The 19,184-nt window shown below is 41.9% G+C and overlaps 1 protein-coding gene and 1 pseudogene across 5 annotated transcripts in view; both read left to right on the top strand.

Annotated features, from left to right (window-relative positions):
- SRGAP1 (SLIT-ROBO Rho GTPase activating protein 1) overlaps positions 1-19,184 on the top strand; it is a 235,625-nt gene that overhangs the window by 145,327 nt on the left and 71,114 nt on the right. For all 4 annotated transcript variants that reach the window (XM_081127248.1, XM_081127247.1, XM_081127246.1 and 1 more), the window contains exons 5-6: positions 16,296-16,478; positions 16,970-17,098. In XM_081127248.1, the coding sequence (XP_080983374.1) occupies positions 16,296-16,478; positions 16,970-17,098 (312 nt within the window). The remainder of the gene's footprint in view (positions 1-16,295; positions 16,479-16,969; positions 17,099-19,184) is intronic.
- Positions 4,300-4,943, top strand: LOC308553578 (large ribosomal subunit protein uL22 pseudogene; annotated as a pseudogene). Its single transcript has one exon. The product of its transcript is annotated as a large ribosomal subunit protein uL22 pseudogene (transcript).

Here is a 19,184-nt window from a genome sequence, read left to right as displayed (position 1 = left end):
GCATTAAATTCAGCGTTTTAAAAAACAGAAAGCAGAATTCTAATAGAGATTGACACAAATGTCATGATAAATCCACATGAAACTGATTGCTAACTATGTGTAATTGATTATCACCCCCCCTATACATCAGTGACACACGTGGTTAAGCCAGAGTCAAGAGGTAATCCATCCTCAAGTCCCATTAAATTAAGAGGAAAGAACTGAGAGAATGAAGATTTATCCAACCCCTGCCGGGAGTCAAGAACATTATCCACATTCGTCTCTTGTAGCAGCCCTAAGAGGCAGGCGTTCCTAATCCCAGTGTTAACAAATGGGAGCTGGGACGCAGAATAATTAGCACAGGATCATACAGAATAGTAATTGAATGCTCCAGAATCTAAACTCAGTCCCTGCCCTGAGGCCCATCGGTTCCCCACTGGAAAGTTCCTCTCGGGAAGGATGGTCCAGGCAGGTGTGGGGAGGAAGGATGGAACCTGATCTAACAGATACGACTCACAGGCAAAACTCTTAAACTGCATGCTCTGCCTGACACTTGTCACAACTTACTTGAGCTTTCCACACTCTCGATTTAGGTGACAAAATGGGCAAACCCAAATGGCTTTGCACATTCAGCTTTTATGTTAGGATATGTTCATTCGGGCTGCCTCTTTAAAACGTAATCTGTCATTTAGCTTTAGTGTCATATGTGTCAACACCACCTGCTTCGCTCTGTGTTCACGCACAGCGATTACGCTGAGATTCCATTACCGGATACTCCATTCGCCCTTGTTTTTTCCTTCTGAGCTCTAGCTCCAATTTGCCTAACAAAGTTCAATACCTGGAGAATGGAAACTGTCCTAGGACAAAGCCAGAGGCTGCCAAGCATCTTGTACAGGAGTTATTTGGAAAACAGGGTTGCTGAATGCACACAGATATCCTCTCTGGCCTTTATGTATTTTTGAACCGCGTATCTCTTTAAAATGATAAACTAAAAAGCTAATTATTTTTTAGAGGGGATGAGAGGGAAGACACTGTTTATTATTTCAAGCCCTTCCTTGCAAACTCCGCCTCAGAGGACTGCTGAAGAAAGCTTTTTTGGCTGGCTTTGCGAGCCTCCCAGGAACCGGGAGCTAATGCATTCTTCTATAACACAGACACATGCCCAAGGCAAGGCTGAGAAGTTATTTCCAAAGAGCCCAACATACTCCCCACTTCCTATCAGAAGATTTTTCTTTGAGCCTCAAAGAGATTTTTTATTTTTATATTTTGGTTAAGTATTTATTTTAGCTCAAGGGCATTTTAAGTATTTGAAGTATATATTTCTGTAGTGAAAATAAAAGTTCATTCCTTTGAGAAGGACTACAAAGAGGTCCTTCTCAGAACAAAACACTGAACAAAGAGAAATAGGCATAAAGGATGTATAAAAAGCTCCCAAATTAAATACCTCTTTGGAATACTACATTCTATGTGATGCCACCTGGAAAACTATTTAGAAAACACCCTATTTAGAGATCTCGGGCCAATGAAGTGTTACCATATAACCTCTCCCTGTTTTTATTACTAGACACTTGTATGGAAACAAAGAGAGGTGTTGGGATCATGTGACTCTCAGCCAACTTCTGGGTTCTGAGCCTGGTGTTGACAAAGATGACTTTGGAAAGGAAGTTAGCTAATTTAACCTGGCTTCATTTTCCTGCTAAAATGATTGGGATTAATAAAATTTCCATTGCAAGGATCTCTGAGGACAACTGCTTTTTGTGTTTTTTTAAAATTTATCTTTATTGTTGAAAGTATTACAGGTGTCCCATTTTTCCCCCCAATTGACCCCCTCTACCTCGCTCCCACCCCCTCCCCAGGCCTTCACCCCGTTATTGACTGTGTCCATGGGTTATGCATATGTGCATATAACTTCTTTGGGTAATCTCTTCCCATCCTCCACCCTCCTTTCCTCTGAAATGTGATTGTCTCTTGCCTGCGTCAATGACTCTGGATCTATTTAGTTCCTCAGATTTTTTTGTTCATTAGCTTCTTCTTAAAGAAGACCCTTCAACATTTCCTGTAGTGCTGGTCTGGGGGTGATGAACTCTTTTAGCTTTTTCTTATCTGAGAAGCTCTTTATCTGACCTTCAATTCTAAATGATAGCTTTGCTGGGTAGAGCAATCTTGGTTGTAGTTCCGTGTTTTTCATCACTTTGAATATTTCTTGCCACTCCCTTCTGGCCTGCTGATTCTCAGCATCCTCTACTCTACTGTTGATCCCCTGTAAATTATTCTTCATTTCATATTCCTGTAGTCTTCATTTCAAATTGGTGCTTTATTATGTCATCGATTTTCTCAGTTATTTTTGTAAAACTCTTACTAATATGGTTGAGCATCCGTATAAACAAAATTCTGAACTCTGTATCTGTTAGCTTGCTTGGATTTATTTCATTTAGTTCCTCTTCTAAAGATTTCTTCTGTTCTTTCCTTTGTGATATTTCTTTGCCTCCACATTTCGGCTGCTTCCTGGTGTTTGTTTCTATGTATTAGGTAGAGCTGCTGTGTCTCCTGGAATTTGTAGAGTGGCTTTGTGTAGTAGGTGTCCTGTAGGACCCAGGGGCTCAGCCTCCCCAGTCATCTGAGCTGGGCCTTCTAGGTGCTCCCCTGTGTGGGCTGTGTGCACTGTCCTGTTGTAGTTGAGCCTTGGTTGCTGTTGGTGTCACTGGGAGGAATTGATCCCCAGACCAATCAGCTGTGAGGACCAGCTGCAACTACAGCCAAAGAGCTGCGGTGCTGGAGACACCCCTATGGAGCAGGATGTACTTCACTGGGGCTTTGGTGTTCACCAAGTGCGTCCCTTGAGTGTGTCACTTGTGGCTGTGGTAGGGTTGTAATCCAGTGTGGTCGAGTCTGACCACCAGGTGCACTGTCTCTGGGGCCTCCCGGGAGATGCAAAGTCAGCCTGTGCCAGTGCCTTTCCCAGGGCCACCCAGCATGAGCTACACAGCAAACCGTAGTTGGCTGCTACTTGTGCTGGGCTTGGAGGTGTCCAGGAGAGGCCAAGCTCTGAGCCAATGCAGGCTGCTGCTAGTGCCAGGCCTGGGGCCACTTATCAAGCCGTATGGGGCCCGCTGCTGCTTGTTTGAGACATTGTAGGAAAGTCCTAAGCATGAGGCTGGAGAGGCCACTTGCCCAGAAAAGCCCCTGGAAATGGCCTGGATGAGCTGCAGGTGGGGAGGGGCGGGGCCTCTGGGAATCACGGGGCGGGGCCAAAGGTGGGAGTCAGGTGCTGGCGATTCAAACATGGCGCCTGCCTGCCGGCTGTGTGCAGGGAGGACTCGCCAAAGGAGCCATGGCCTCCGCCAGCCCTTCTGCCTGGGAGGAAGCCGCCCCTCCACCTCTCGCCTGGGTCTCAGGCAGGTTAGTTCCTCCCCGAGTGTCCCGGGTCCTTTCAAGCTGCTGCCCGGCGCTGGGCTCAGAGGGAGCGTCCGAGTGAGTCCGTGCCGGGCCCTTTAGAGGAGCTGCTGGGGCTCCCGCAGCCTCCGGGACCCTCAGGGACAGTCCCCGCTGGTTTCACAGCCCGGAGTTGTGGGGACATCTCTTCCCGGCCTGGAGCCCTGGGCTGGGGGCCTGCTGTGGGGCTGGGACCCCTCCCTCCTCCGGGAAACCTCCACCACCGAGATTCCCTCCCGGGTTTACACCGCTGCACCGGGTGTGGGCCTGAGGCATGTCTCCGAGATTCAGCCCCGACCTGCCCGCGTCTCCGCCCCTCCTCCAGGTCTCGTTGCTCCTTCAGTTCCCCAGTTGTGGGGCTTCTGTTCAGCCAGATCTCAGGAGGCTCTGAGTGACGGTGGTTCTGTATTTTAGTTGTGATTTTGATGTGGTTGCGGGAGGCGGGGGTGCAGCTGTTACCTACGCGCCATCTTGTTTCCTCTCTCAAGGAGGAAACTTTGTATGTGGATGTCTTTAGGAAACACCCTGCTCATTAATGAAGCCAGTGTTCCCCAGTTCCTGCTTGGAATTTTCATTTTCTCTCAGACATTCAGAATTAGCTATGATTGGTGCTTATCAACTACAAATAAGACTGTCTTTTAAAAAAAGTGAGCAGGCCCAAGCCAGTTTGCTCAGTGGTTAGAGCGTCAGCCTGCAGACTGAAGGGTCCCAGGTTGAATTCCGGCCAAGGATACGTACCTCGGTTGGGGAGTGTGCGGGAGGCAACCCAATCAGTGTGTCTCTCTCACATCGATGTTTCTCTCCCTCTCTCTCCTTTCCACTTTCTCTGAAAATCAATGGAAAAGATATCCTCAGGTGAGGATTAAAAAATAATAATAAGTGAGCAGTATGAACCAAAAAAATTTTATTTGGCTTAGATATGAAAAAGAAAGTGTTAGAAAGTATAGGTTAGTAAAAACAAAAATTTCTAGAGAATGTTTTATATCAAGAATTCTACTCACTCTTTCTGAAAATGGTTCCCTATTCACTGACCCAGAAAACCCCACAAAATCATGCAGATCAAGAGATTCAAATCTTCGTGTTTACTTTAAGAGCCATCAAGCGTATGCATATCCGAAAAGCCACCAAGTATCTGAGGATGTCACTTTACAGAGCAATGTGTGCCATTCTGTTGTTCAATTGTGGAGTTGGTAGGTGTGCCCAGGCCAGAGAGTGGAGCTGGTCACAGGGTTAGTGGCCCCAAAAGAGTGCTGAATATTTGCTGCACATGCTTAAAAATGCAGAGAGTAATGCTGAACTCCAGGGTTTAGACTCAGATTCTCTGGTGATTGAGCACATCCAGGTAAACAAAGCTCCCAAGACGTGTGCAGAACTCACAGAGCTCACGGGCGGATTGACCCCCACATGCACTCTCCCCGCCCACCGAGGGGATCCTTCCCGAAAAAGAGCAGATTGTTCCTAAGACAAAGAAGGAGGTTGCACAGAAGAAAAAGATGTCCCAGAGGAAACTGAAAAAAACCCACAGAAACTGATGGCCTGGGAATAAATCAGCATAAAATAAATTCTGATAGAAGTAAAAGCAGAAGAAAAAAAAAAGAATCCTTAAGGAATGTATTATCCAAACTATTACATTCTGAAATACAGTATTACAACTTTTAAATTATTAGAATGCTTTAATAACAGACATCTTAATCAAGATGTTTTTAAAAATTGGACAATTAAAATACTTAGCTTTGTTTACCATTATTCATTATATATATATATATTTTATTGGTGATTATAACGTAAGGCAGACCTGTATGTACCAACAGAGGTTCAGGCAGAGAGGGTTTTGGAGACCTAAAGAGAGAATTCCACATTGAAGACTGAGAAAAATTCAGAGGAAGAGGTCTGAAAATGGACAGGATTTCAGTAATAGGGGAGGTGGAGAGGGGGCAGGGAAGGCTTTCGAGGCTGAAGGAGCAATGTGAGCCAAGGCATACAATTAGGAGGAACACAAGGCATATTCTTAGAATTTCCCTCTGCAGCCCTATCTAGAGAGAAAGGAAAAGTCAGGAGTTGAAAGATTTCAGGAGACTACCAAAATGAGATTATCAAGAATACAGGCATCGCCCTAGCCCGTATGGCTCAGTGGTTAGAACATCAGCCCTCGGACTGAAGGGTCCTGGGTTCAGTTCCGGCCAAGGGCACGTACCTCGGTTGCAGGCTCGATCCCCAGCCTTGGCCTAGTGCAGGAGGCAACCAATCAGTGTGTATGTCTCTCTCTCTCCCCCCTCCCCTTCCACTCTCTCTGAAAAAGCAATGGAAAAAATATCCTCAGTAAGGATTAAAAAATCAAAAAATGGTTGGACATCTACTCCAAAGCACTTTGAAAACTCAAAACGCCTTCTTGCACAGCCTAACAGCTCCCCCTCCTCTTCCTCCGTAATAAATGCACTGAGAAGTATCGGATTTGAGGCACAGTGTATATGTGTTAAATTCCAAATCATTTTTCACTGAATGAAAACATTTCTACAGCAGTCTTTCCGTTTTAGTTGATGCTGCAATTCTAAGGGTTGTAGGGCTTTTAAGATTTTAAGCGTCTTGTATTCTCATCTTAAATATTTCATATACTGAACCTTAGAGCTCAGTATATGAGTCTAATGTCAAATACACACATATAATGTTGAAGACGTGTGAAACATTTCCCTGAAAAGAATTAAATATTTAAAACTGCAAGTGACTTTGAAACTCTAGTAAATTCGTTGGCCTTTCATTATACATGTGCTTTCCCCTCAACATTGCCAGTCCCTTGATACTTTGCCACTCCACTGCCACTGTGTTCCGTGTGGCCTGGTTAATATGGACTCTGTGGGCCAGCTCTTGGTATTTTTTTTCAGTAGATTAAACTTGTATTTCAGTGCCTCTGAAGACTTTCTCGGAAAATGCTTTTTGAAATCAGGACTTTCTGCATGACCTCTCTCAGTGACTTTCTCTGTTGACTTGTTGGGCTAGGATTAAGTCTCTTTGCAGCTCCTATTCTTTGATCCATAAGACAAAAGCCAGCTGTCTGCTCTCAGCTTCTCAGGTGTGTGAAAATAAACAAGTGAGCACTGGCAGGGCTAAGGCTTACTGTGGGCTTAAAAGACGCGATAGAAGGGAAAGGTGTTTTATTCATGGTAAGAGCATTCATTGTGTGCCAGTCGGCGCTGCAGGTGCCTGACATGGGTAGGTGCTATTCTCGTTTCTAATTAGAGGTGAGAAGACTGTGGAATATGCTAACAGGCAAAATAAGGATTTGAACCCAGGCATTACATTTAAGCAGCAGTTTTTCAGAAATGGAACGGGTTATCTTTTTAAGATAGATCTCTCCTTCAGAGGGTGGCTGCCCAGCGAGTACTCAGAGAGGGGATGTGATTTGTAAGGTGCAAGCATTTTCACAATGCCGTTATTCAGCATTTGTCCCAAATTTCAGAATCTGTGCCCTGTTGCTACATCAGTTCATTGGAGAGCACGACAAGCATTATTGCCTCCACTCTAAAACTGTTATGGGATCATATCTGTTGCATCCAAGTAATACACGTTGAATGACTGGGGCGTGCCTTTCAATAAAGATATAGGTCCTAGAAATGCATCAGTGACAGACACACATTAGTCATCCATGAACAAGGCAAGTGAGAGATTTCCGTGTATGGTGTGAAGTGCTGGGCCAGATAGAGATCTCCACAGCTCTGCAAACACAGAGCCACACTGGGGGTGGGGAGCACAGCGCCCTGGTGAAGCCGACACTTGAAATTAGTGACAAAGGAAGGGTGGGAAAGACGATCCAAAAAGAGGAGAGCACGGATACACGAAGCCACATTGCCTGTGTGGGGAACTCCGTGCACTTTGACTTGGTCTCAGAGTATTAGCAAATCATTGGTATGAAAATAGAGGGAGTATTGAGCTGGACTTTCTGAAAACCCTCTGCCCTTACCACTTCCTCATTACCCTACTACAAGCGAAGGACTTGAGAGACACAAAAGGAAAATATCTTTGGCAAAATTAGAATTCCTTATATAAAATGACATTTATTTCATGTTAGAAATCTCTGATAATTGTGATGTGGGCAGAGATTACACTAAATTGTTAGTTGCTCTAATTAAAAATTACTCTTAGGAACTAATGAACTAGTATAAATCAGTAAAGAATAAAACATAATTGGATTTCTAGTAATAGAATATAATGGAGTTAAATAGGACAAGGTCTGTTTGTAATACATAGTAGGGGACTCCAGAAATTCTGCTGATTATGAATGTTTGCCGAGAGTTCATTCAAGATAAACAAAACCAATAACCCCTGCTTATGACTCAAAGACTTCAATTAGAAACTGTCTCTAGTCACTGCTGGAAATCGAGCTAGCACAGATTAAGATGAATAAATACAGATTACTTATGTAACAAATAGAAACATTTTCTTTTTAATAAGGCATAAAATAATTTGTCCTCTATAGGATAAATTAGTCATTTTTTGTTAAATTATTTTATTATAGTAACAAATCTTATGAAACTAATTGCAATTTATATTGCCATTTAAAAGTCATTGTTGTATTTGGCATCTTGAAAATGATGACTAATGCCCTGATTTAACTTAAATATAACAGTCAAAAATAAAAGTGTGTGGCAAATCCCTAAGTATGTCAACCCTGCACCTACCAAATAGTTCCTGGGTTTTCCTCCTTAATGAGCACTGGATGATTGATCAGTCATCAGTTTGGGAGCTAATTAAAGTCACTAGAGTGATAGATCCCCCAGTTTCAGGTTCATCAGTAGAACAGTGTGTTCGACTCTACAGACATTGTTCATTTCTAGGTATTTTCTGTGCAGCAAAGCAGATGAGGTATGACCTCGGAGCCCACAGAGAATTCTAGGCGGAACTTTATATCCTCACCATGGCATGTGTACTACTTGCTGCTTCCAGTCAACAGAAGCAGGAGTTCATTACTATAATTTGCTGCGCTGGTTTTTCCTTTTGGTTAAAATTTATCTGCCACATACCCTGACACTGAAAAAAAAAATCAACCCTTTTAGTCACTGGCAAGTACATTATATATTCCCCCCCAAAAAATAAATTCTTATGGCATTTAGCTGTTGCCAGATTAATATCTGAAATCGTGGACTCAGAGAATTTCAGAGGTGGGGAAAGCCTGAGAGATCACACGGCCCACCACCTCCTTCACCGGGGAGAAAGCTGTGGGCCAGCTGAGTGAGACGAAGCCTCGCTGCAAGGTCACAGTCGGGCAGTGGCGGATTGAAGGCTCACACGCTTAGATATCTGGGACCTGGTGCTCCTTCCACTAACACTTTAAGAGGAAGAAGAAAACAGTAAATCTCCAACAAAAACAGGAGTGATACAATAGATTCCTTTTCCAGATAGACTACTAAATGCCATCCTTATTTCCTCTGAGCGTCATCAAATATTCTTTTTTTAGGGGGATATGTTAAAATTCTCTTGGAAAGAATCCTTCTAGTTACACAATCACTTGTCCCTTCTATGCTCAGGCCTCTAGTTTATACTTTCCTTTCGTTCCACACTTTTCAAGGTGTTTGAGGAGTATAGTTAGAGTTGATTGTCTCCCTAATGTTGGTCCTGTAGGGAGACCTCATGCTATCATGTTCTCTCTAATAGATGAGTCTCACGCTGAGGGTCAAAAGGGCTGAGGTTATAAAGCTATTTTGCAGCAAAGCTAGGTCCAAAATTCAGGTTTATTGGATTTCATAGATCTAATGTTTTTCCATTAAAATACCGTTCTGTACAATTAATCCTGAAACAAAATCTTTAACCCTACACCCAACAGAATATAACTGTTTTTGTGATTTTCATTAGCCGTATTTCCTCCCTTTGCATATGTTTTCTCTTTTTCCCTTTGTTTTCTTTATTCTCTGCATCTCTGTTGCCCTGTCATTTGGTTGGTTGGCAGTCCCTAGTCAGCAGGGTCAAGTCCCAGACAATGCCTTTTGTTCAAAGCATTTGTTTGAATTGTAAATTGAGGATGAATTCAGACCCTTATACTGATTTCATTTTAGTGGAATCACAGCATACGTCAAGCTTTCTTTGATAAACTAGCTATAAAGACAGTATCTCATGCTATTGATTTGTTCATCTTGATCTACTTGCTCAATCTAAAGAGCTTTGCTAAAATTCTTAACATACACTTCAATGAAAATATTGCTGATTTCTTTCCGTTGACCTCTGTTAGAAATGGTCATCTTTCCAGTCATGGACAAATCATTGCCTATTATTAAAATGAATTATTTTCTGGTACTTTTTTGAAATACCAGTAGTTGATATTTCCTATACACTTATTATATGTCAAGCTCTTTTTTCTGTTCTTTACGTATGTTGACAAATTTCATTTTCCCAACTACCCTATGCAGTGAGTAATATTATTATGCTGATTTTACTGTGAGGAAATGGCAGCACAGAAAGGTCAAGTTATTTGCCCAAGATTACACAGCAAGTAACTGCACAGATAGGACTTGAACCCAAGCAGTCTGATGAGTCTAAGCTCTTAACTACCAGTATAGTACCTCTGAAAGTAAATTTTCCTGTAAATGTTACTTTGCAAATGTCTTTAAGTTTTGTCAGTTCTGCTTTCATTGACTTATGGAGAGCCACTGAGCCTAAGGAGAGGAGTTAAGTTATAAAAGTTCATCAGTGTGACCATTCTACTGACCACTCATTACCTCAGGGATCAGCAGCTTTTCCAGCCCTGATGTCAGAAATGAGAATAAAAAAGACAAGTGTCACTCACAGGCTGAAGTGGAAGGTGGGGATGGGGGTGGGGCCTGAGATCCATTGCAGATTTTGACGGTGACATTAATGTTGAGGGTTGGCTTCTCCTGTCTTTACATTCTTTATACAAATAAAACATAGCCCCCCTCACCCCTACTTTTCTCCCTAAGTGAGCTCCCAGACTTAAATATAAGCTGATTAAAAGGAAGCCCAGGAATTCTTCACCTACCTCCCATTCAGCCTACCCTGCAGTGAATGACTGCCCCTTCCCGCCTCCTGTGTGTCTTACTGTGAGACTAGGCTGGCTTTTGTGTTTTCCCTCTGGATGGGGGTTTCATCGCTCATGCAATGCCTGGCTCACGGATACTCAGTAGCTGTTGGGTGGATGAATGAATGAGATCGATATACACTGCTCCCTGAAACCTGGGCTAATGTCTGCGTAATTTTACATAACTGTCGGCAGACATCAAAGGGTGCTGGTGAGGAGGTGTACATTGCAGATAGGTTAGCTAGGCCTCTTCAAAGTGTGGATTCAGGTAGTGTGTTTTCTGAACATGTAGGCATCTATGCAGCTGACTCCTAGGCATTCCTCCCGCTATAGTAGTGTTTCGCTAGCCCGCGCTGTAGTTTGGAAGGGCCTCCGTCTCCTCTGCTTCCTTTGTTCCTTGGTTCTTCCCCCTGGCTGCTTCGCCTTTGGGAGACTGTGGCCTGTGCCTCCTTGCGTAGAGCCGGGATATGAAGCCAGCTAGCCTGGCCCGGAGCCTGAATGCTTCCTTCCGCATCGTCCCTTAGAAACTGTCAAGAATGAGAATTACCCACCCTGTGATGTGCTTCCGCGCTTTCTATCACTGGATCCCAGTTTTAGCTCAGAGGAGCTGGTGCGCAAGAAAATTAAGAAACATGCCCAGCTGTTCAGCCGTGGCACCGGAACTCAAGTCCAGGTCTGCCTGGCTCCAGAGGCCGTATTCATCGCCAAGGTTGGCTCAGCATCATAAAGAGCTAGAGGGCCCGAGAGTGCAATGTGAAGATCCCAGCAGGCAGTGTTAACGGTGCTGTCTCAAAGGTAGCTCCTGCCTGCCACGCCTGCCTAAAGCCTCCAGATATCCCGCGTGGCAGAGCAGAGGCTGTAACCTGGCGGGAAGGACTGAGGCTGTGTGGGTCCCTGGAGGAGCCAGGCTCCTTGCAGCACAGCCCCTGGGGCTCAGCAGAGGGTGGCTGGGGGGTGCTGCTTTCACCTTGAACCTGAGAGCTTCCTGGGAAACAACAGGATTGGGCTTTCTAGGCTGTTGGCCCTGCCCCGATGGTTTTATTAGTCTAGCACTTGGAGAAACTCAGTTACAGTTAGAGCCCTGTGTATTGATTGTAGGAAAAATCTTTATCCCAGGTTATTGATATGTAAGGAAACCCAGAGAATGTAGTTTCTCAGAAGAGTTTTCAATGATTGATGGCTTTAGTAAAACAGCAGGCTATGTATGGAATTAGGAAATATTGTCACTGACATATTGCTTTTCACCCCTCCCCAATCATCACTTTTTTTTTTTTGAGGGACTATAAATTCCATTGCTAACTATATTTCACAAATGATTTGGAACTCTTTGTCATCCCGTCAATCCAATCTCATGTGTTCATTGGTGGCGGAGAGGAACAATGCCAGGGACATACTAGTAATATTAGCAAACATTTGTTAAATGAAAGGACAAGCTGACTATAAAATGGATTCCTGTCCTCATTCGTTTCTCACCAAATGCCTATTATATTCCTACTGTATATCGAACAATATTAAGGATCTGAAAGCACCTAAGATATTATTGGTGCCCTAGCGGAATTTACAGGACAATCTGTAATACGGAATGGCACACAAATCTCTCTAACATGGGGCACAGAGTCTCAGGTGCTGTCAGTAAGTGGGTCTCGGTGGTCAGAAAAACAGGACCACCCTGGCCGAGGGAACAACGCTTAGCAATAGGTGAGATTTGAGCTTGTCCTGGAGGATGCGTCACAATGTTCACAGGAGGAGGTGGGTGGAGGTGGGCACCCCAGGCAGTGGGCTTGATTTGGGAAGAGGTCACAGAGGCAGGAAAGTGCAGATTCTGAGAAGGCAGCGGCTAGGATGGGCTAGCGGGGTACACAGAGCGCTGCTGCAGCTGGTGTGGGGACCAGGCTGTGAGGGCGTCTGGACTGCGAGGCAGGGAGAGCGGAGAAAAGGCCCTGGAGCTGCCATTCTGGATTCTCTTTCTTACTTTCCATTCCCTCTTCTTCCACCCTGAGGCTACTTTACACCCACCCTGCATATCTCCACCAGACTGTTTCTAAGATCCTGCTTTGACCATTCTCTGTGGACTCGCAAACCCCTGTAGAGTCAATTCAACACTTATTGTGGCTTCAAGCCTCTCCTCTCTTCTCCAAGCCAACTACTCCAAGTTTATCCTTCAGCTCAGTTACCCAGCCATCCACTTTTAAGCACTTCCCTGGACCCCCTTCTCTGCCGTTGTGGTCTCCCCATGCCTACTTCACCTGTGTGGACCTCACTGTACCGTTGCTGACACTATCCTTCCAGCCTGAATGCCCTTCATCTGTGTCCATGAGAATCTCCGGGGCCTTTTTTTTTTTTCGGTCTTTTTTTTATCATGTGCTTCAGACCTTTTCTTTTAAGAAATAAAGCATCACAGTCAAGGATAGTGTCCCCTACATTCTTGTCTCTACTACCATTCCCATCCCTCAGCCCCCCACACCCCAAAGAGGAAATCATGGGTGCAATTTTTAAATACACAAGAAATAATATGACAAAAGGGGCCATTTTTTTAATCTCCAAAAGTTTAAACTTACAGAAGATGGAAACCAAGTCTTTATTTTTACGACGATCAATGCCATATGGGTGGTAAACACCAAACAAATGTTGAATGACTAAATACTTACCTTTCATTCCTTCTTTCCCTCTATTCCTACATGTAACCAAGAGTAACTGTACTCCAGGGTAGAGAGACCTTCCATTTGCATAATGCTTTAAACTTTCCAAAAGCCATGACATAACAGCCCAGAACACCGGATCTGTAGCCAGACTGCTGGGGCTCCAACCACTGCTGTGCCAGTTACCAACCATGTGACCTTGGGAAAGCTACTTAACCTCTCTATGCCTTACTTTTCTCATCTGTGGAATGGGGAAGATAAAAGTACCTACCTGATAAAGAATTTTTATAAAGATTAAATAAAATATTATTTGTAAAATGCTTAGAATGTCTGGCACATAGTGAGCATTGTAAATTTTTGTTTAGCTAATATATACATATTACATATATGTACATATATATGTTAATGGTATAAATAGTATACATATGTACACACATACATAGAAAGTACTCAGTACAACTTAAGTTACACACACACACACACACACACACACATGCGCACAATTGGGTGTCCATAACAATCTTGTAAGGTGAACAGAAATGTTAAATAACTTACTTCCCTACACCTAGTACCTGGTAGGTCCATTCCTGGAACCATATCTTCTAACTTCTGAGCCAGAAGTCAAAAAGTAGAATTTATAGCCTTAACCCACTGATCTTCTCCAACACATGGATACTTTTCAAATACATAATGATTTCTTGACACTGAATATTGAAATTCACTATAGATATTTTAATTATTTTGATTTAAAGTACAAGAGTTGTGTCAGATATATTATATGGGTCTGTCAGGATTTTGCAGCCTCACAAAGAAATCCAGGATGTGGTCACCTTCTTGACTATAATCTCCCTGCAAGTAAGGCAAGATGGAGCAGAAAGATAAGTTGATTGTGTTCAGTAGAGAATTACTCATGAAGTTTTAGTAGCGAAAGCTTCAAATAGGGAACTATGCTACTGGAGTACATTTAAATGGTATGTGCCTGCCATGTCATTTGGTACGCAAAAGCTTGTGTTTGCATTAAGCTGATGGAGAAGCTGCTGTTTTCTTTGCAGTATGTATTCAAAATGCACCTTTGAAAAAATAAAAGCTTTCTTTTACTTCTCTTAAAAAAAGAGAACTGTGGGTTATTTTATTTTAAATGCAAAACACATTTAACTTCTGTCAACAGCTTACCTTTTAAATAATGCAGTTTGTACTTGCATTCATTATCTGCAATTAGAGTTCTCAAAGAAGCTTTTAGTGTTTTTCTCCCCGACTTTTAAATTTTATTCATTGTAACTGTTAACATTTTAGAGAAGAGTGGAAACCCTAAGTCAAATCGGAAAAGTGAACAAAGAAATTTCCTTTCTGTACATTACCCTTGAGCTGGGTAAGAATCCTCAGCTCTTGTGCGGAACCACATAATGATGAATTGTTTACATCCTTTTGATGCTAGTTTTAGGTCAGACTCAGATGTTTTCCTTTCAACCCAGGCTAGTTAATAAGAAATGCCATGCTGGCAGCCAGCTTCGAGTGTGCAAATTACCTGCTTACGCTAGTCCTCAGCATCTAAGTAAAGCGAGATTCAGGAGATCAGTTCTTTCCTTTGTGATGTATTTTTAAAAAAAAGATTTCTCAGGTACCCACAGCTGTCTGGGATGCCTTTTCATCCAGCTATGATGGGAGTCATGTGTCCTCATTTCTTCTTTCCTGCCTGTGAGCAAGAAGAATATGGACAGCTGAGCTGTGTGTGTGTGTGTGTGTGTGTGTGTGTGTGTGAGAGAGAGAGAGAGAGAGAGAGAGAGAGAGAGAGAGATTGGTTTTTCACTCTCTTATTTAAAGATGTAACTGGAACCAGCACCCAAATGGCATGTGGGTTTGCTCGGGGCAGGGAGTATAAACAGAGCCGAGCCTAGAAATGCAAGGTGTGTAGCAGATTCATTGACCTCGCTGTTTGCCCAGCTGCAGGGTGACTCCCTTTTCATTCCCCAGCTGCCCAGCTGCTTCCTAATGCTATTTTATTTTCCTTTTAAACTGAAGTAGCCAATTAGACTTCCCCCAACAGGTTTGATAATTACTAAAAACAGGCAACTTTGCAGTTACACGAAGCTCAGAAAAAGCTGCCATGGTTTGTAGTTGAGCACTTATTTTGTTCTTGGTCAGCAAGGCCTTCCACGTAATTTGCTAGCTGACTTTTTTAAGGAAAGACACCATCAGATTTTATGAAAATAAGGAAAGGCTCTTCATTAACCCCATGTTTTACTCTTCAAAATAGCCATCTTGAGAATGTGTATTAAGTTAAATCATTTTTAAAATGCTGATTTTTCTCCCTTTTTTTAAATATAACCTACAAAAACAGCAATTTTGTATGGTTTAACCTAAGTCAATGCATTTATTCCAGTGGTGTAACCAGTACCCACACTACTTTATAACTCATTTTTAAATGAGAAAACTCAAGTTCCTTTCTTCAAAACATTACATTAATCTCAACTTCTTAACAATTATACCTTAATTATAAAATTTTCTCTGGTTATTTATAAATGAAATAAAACCTATCTTCTTCAGATGAGAATTTGACATAATTTAAGAGAAAGTGCCACCACGATTATTAGGTACTAAATTCTGGGATGTTCCTTGATACAGTTGCTTTTTCTTTGCTTTGCTTTGCTTTCTTTGTTTTTGTATTATATGCTTTCTATAATGAACATAAAGTATTAAGGTATTATATGCTTTCTATATAGAACATAAAGTATTACACAAGTATTTGTGGTCAGAAAAACAATATTTTTAAATTAAAACTATGTTTGAGCCTTATTGTTTATGTTTTGTCTTTGACAAGTAGATTTTAAGCAATAAAATTTAGTAAGGCCTGTACTGATTTGGAAGGTTAGGGTAAAATTTATCCATGAATAATGATTTATTCTGCAAATTAATAATGCAGAGGAGACATTAGAGAAGCACTTCTAAGCTTAAGGGAACTTTTCAAGTACACTGAAAGCATGCATACGACTAAATCATTTTTTCATCAAGGCCTGTCTCCTGAGTGTCTCTTCCTGGCAGGTGAATTTAATGTGCATGTTTCTGTTTGCTTTAGGTAGAAACGATATTGCATAATTCATCTATTTTACTAACAATCTGAAAGTTGGAAGGTGATATTTTTAACGTTTGTGTCATATAATGGTTTCCAGTTACTCTCCAAGTTACAAACAGACATGCTGTAACAATTTGGGTCACGGTTTTCGCAGGTGATGAAAACATACCACATGTACCATGCAGAGAGCATCAGTGCAGAGAGCAAGCTGAAAGAAGCCGAGAAACAAGAAGAAAAGCAAATTGGGAGGTCCGGCGATCCGGTCTTTCATATTAGACTAGAAGAGAGACATCAGCGGCGAAGCTCTGTAAAGAAAATTGAAAAAATGAAAGAAAAGGTAAGTAAGAATAGATTGCTAAGTCTTTCTGTCCTCACTTGAAATGACTTATCCTCATTTGAGGTGAGAAACTGAAGAACACTGATGCAATAGCTGATAGACACAGATTGTAAATTATTGTGAAATCCATGAGTTTCCTCCCATGGGAATGCAAAATGTTTAAGAAACATAAAAATCATGTAATAACAGCTGGACATCATTTAGTGGTGAATGCCAAGTATTCACTACACAATGTAGAGAACTTGAATAGTAACAGAAATTTCACTGCAAATGGGCCTAAAGCCCAAATACATTGTTGTTATTCCCCAAAGCTAGGCAATTTTAGTTTGTTATTTAAATCAGATTTGAAATGTACTTTTCTCAGAAGATGTCGAAGGTCATTTGTAGATGTAGAATAAATTGTTTAGATTAATAAAAATTCATGTATATTTCTCTGTCTTGTTTTAAAATGACTTTCTTGTCTTTCCCAATGTCTGGATCTCCCTTGCCAGAGACAAGCAAAGTATTCAGAAAATAAGCTAAAATCGATTAAGGCACGGAACGAGTATCTCCTAACCCTCGAAGCAACCAATGCCTCCGTTTTCAAGTACTATATTCATGATCTTTCGGATTTAATTGACGTAAGTACTTGAAGTTTTTATGTTTTCCACATTAAGATGAAATGAGCAATAACGATTTCATTGATTCTAAAACACCACCATTTATTAAAACAATGTTATTTTATGTAATATTCAGAGAGAGAAAAGTACTGCTAATTAAACCATACGTGATACTAAGACACTCTCAGTTGTAAGGTGAATATGAAAAAAGGTGCATTCTAAAACCATGAAAAACAAGTCCCTAGGTTCCGTGAAGCTGTGAGTGCCTGGTCAACTCAGCTAGGAAGGGGAGCCAGCCGCTTTCAACTTACGCACCCTTCTTGGGGCCCTCATTGTGAGATGCTGAGGCCGTGAGGAGCCCTGTACAGCTCTTACCCTCTAAAATTTAAAATTGGAAAAGGCAGATGTGCAGCAAATGATCACACAAGTGATTGCTTTCTTACAGTTGTGATAAATACTGTGAAACTAGTGTGCATAAACCACTTTGATAGATTTGTCTAACTCTCTATACTTTTCACTCTTGGGATCTAAATACAGAGAAGCAGTAATGGGCTCATTCAGAACTCTGCTTGTATGAACCCCCTGTTAGATTTATGCAGCGTTTACTGCCACTCTTCCCCACCTTGAACCTTTGTGTTACTTACCCTTTCATTCAGAAAATATGTACTGAGTATCCCAGCTGTTGTGCTAACACTGTAGAGGAGACTGCAAAGATGGAACAGACGAAAATCCTGTGTCCAAAAATGCCAGTGTTTGTAAATAAAAGAGAAAAGTGATGTGTCTGTCGTAAGAAAAGCACAGATAAAGTAATAGAGGTTCAGAGAGTTATCTGCGGGAACTTTGCTCATATATTGCTTTGTAGTGATTGGATTCAACAGTTCCGTGATATTAGAAAATTATTTTCTATGGCTTATGGTATCTGTCATAGTTTAGACATACAGTAAGTTAAAGCAACTTTATGGTGAATTTAAATCTCATGTACTTGCCTATTATTTTAGAGCCACAGTTTGGGAATTTTACAAAGGAATAGTTAAGGGAGGGAATTATTCTTTAGTTCATTAACACTCGGGCGTGGCTTTTTATTTGAGTCTTAAAACCAGTTTTATCCCACAATATCACAATTTCTTTGTACAGAACCATTTAGTAATATATCAAACCAGGGAAAACTTTTTTTTCTTTTGTTATAAGTATTTCAGTCAAGTAACTAATCGCTTAATTGTTTTAAATATTTATTTTCTTCTAGCACTTTGATGAAATGAATTTTTTCTGCTAGACTGCAGCTTTTTCTAATAAAAGTGAAGATTTTTTTATTTTTAAACTTAGACCTGTATAGACTCTGCAAAGTATGTGGAATATAGAATAATTCTATGTAACTACTTTGCTTGCTTTATTTTTAGGACTTATTTAAGTAGGGGTTGGAGTACTTGGCTAAATTCAGTTTCACAGGAGTAGAAGTCTCCACGTATTGAAAAGTTCCCAGTACTATTCTTGACAATGGGTATCCAGTAATGAGCAAAACAAAGTCCCCATTTTCATGGAGTTATACCCTAATTCATAAAAGAATCAAGCGAATTTACACACACACATATATAGTAGTGATAGTGTTATGAATAAATAAATAAAAACAGAGGTGTGGGGGTGCCACTTTTGATGTTGCGGTCAGAAGCAGCCTCGTATTTGAGCCGAGAACTGAGCTGGAGAGCCATGTGGATCTCCAGGGAAGGATCTCTCATACAGAAGGACGGCCAGGGCTAAGGTGCGGAGGCAGAGGTGCATTTGGCAAGCTCAGGATGCTCAAGGAATAGCCGGGGAGCCAGTACGGCCGGAGCTGAGGAAGGAGAAAAGTGTTAGGAGAGAAGGGAAGCCGAAGCCCGTCACTTAGGGTCTTTTCAGCAGGGAAAGGGGTTCAGATTTTGGTCTAAGTGTGATGGGAAGCCCTTGAGGGGTTCTTCCAGGAAGTGACATCACCTGGTTTACGTTTTAAAGACTCCCTCTGTCGCCTGAGTGGCAAATAGACTGAGGCAGGTGAGAAGGAGAGTGAGAGCTGGCCTGTAGCTGGAGTCCTTGCGGTTGTCCAGCCCAGAACTGATGCTGCCTGGGGCTGGCG

The sequence above is a fragment of the Miniopterus schreibersii genome (assembly GCF_964146895.1).
Source record: "Miniopterus schreibersii genome assembly, chromosome: 2".
Taxonomy (NCBI): Eukaryota; Metazoa; Chordata; class Mammalia; order Chiroptera; family Miniopteridae; genus Miniopterus; species Miniopterus schreibersii.
The sequence above is the reverse complement of the archived record's forward strand: the minus strand, read 5'-3'. Positions and strand labels throughout refer to the sequence as shown.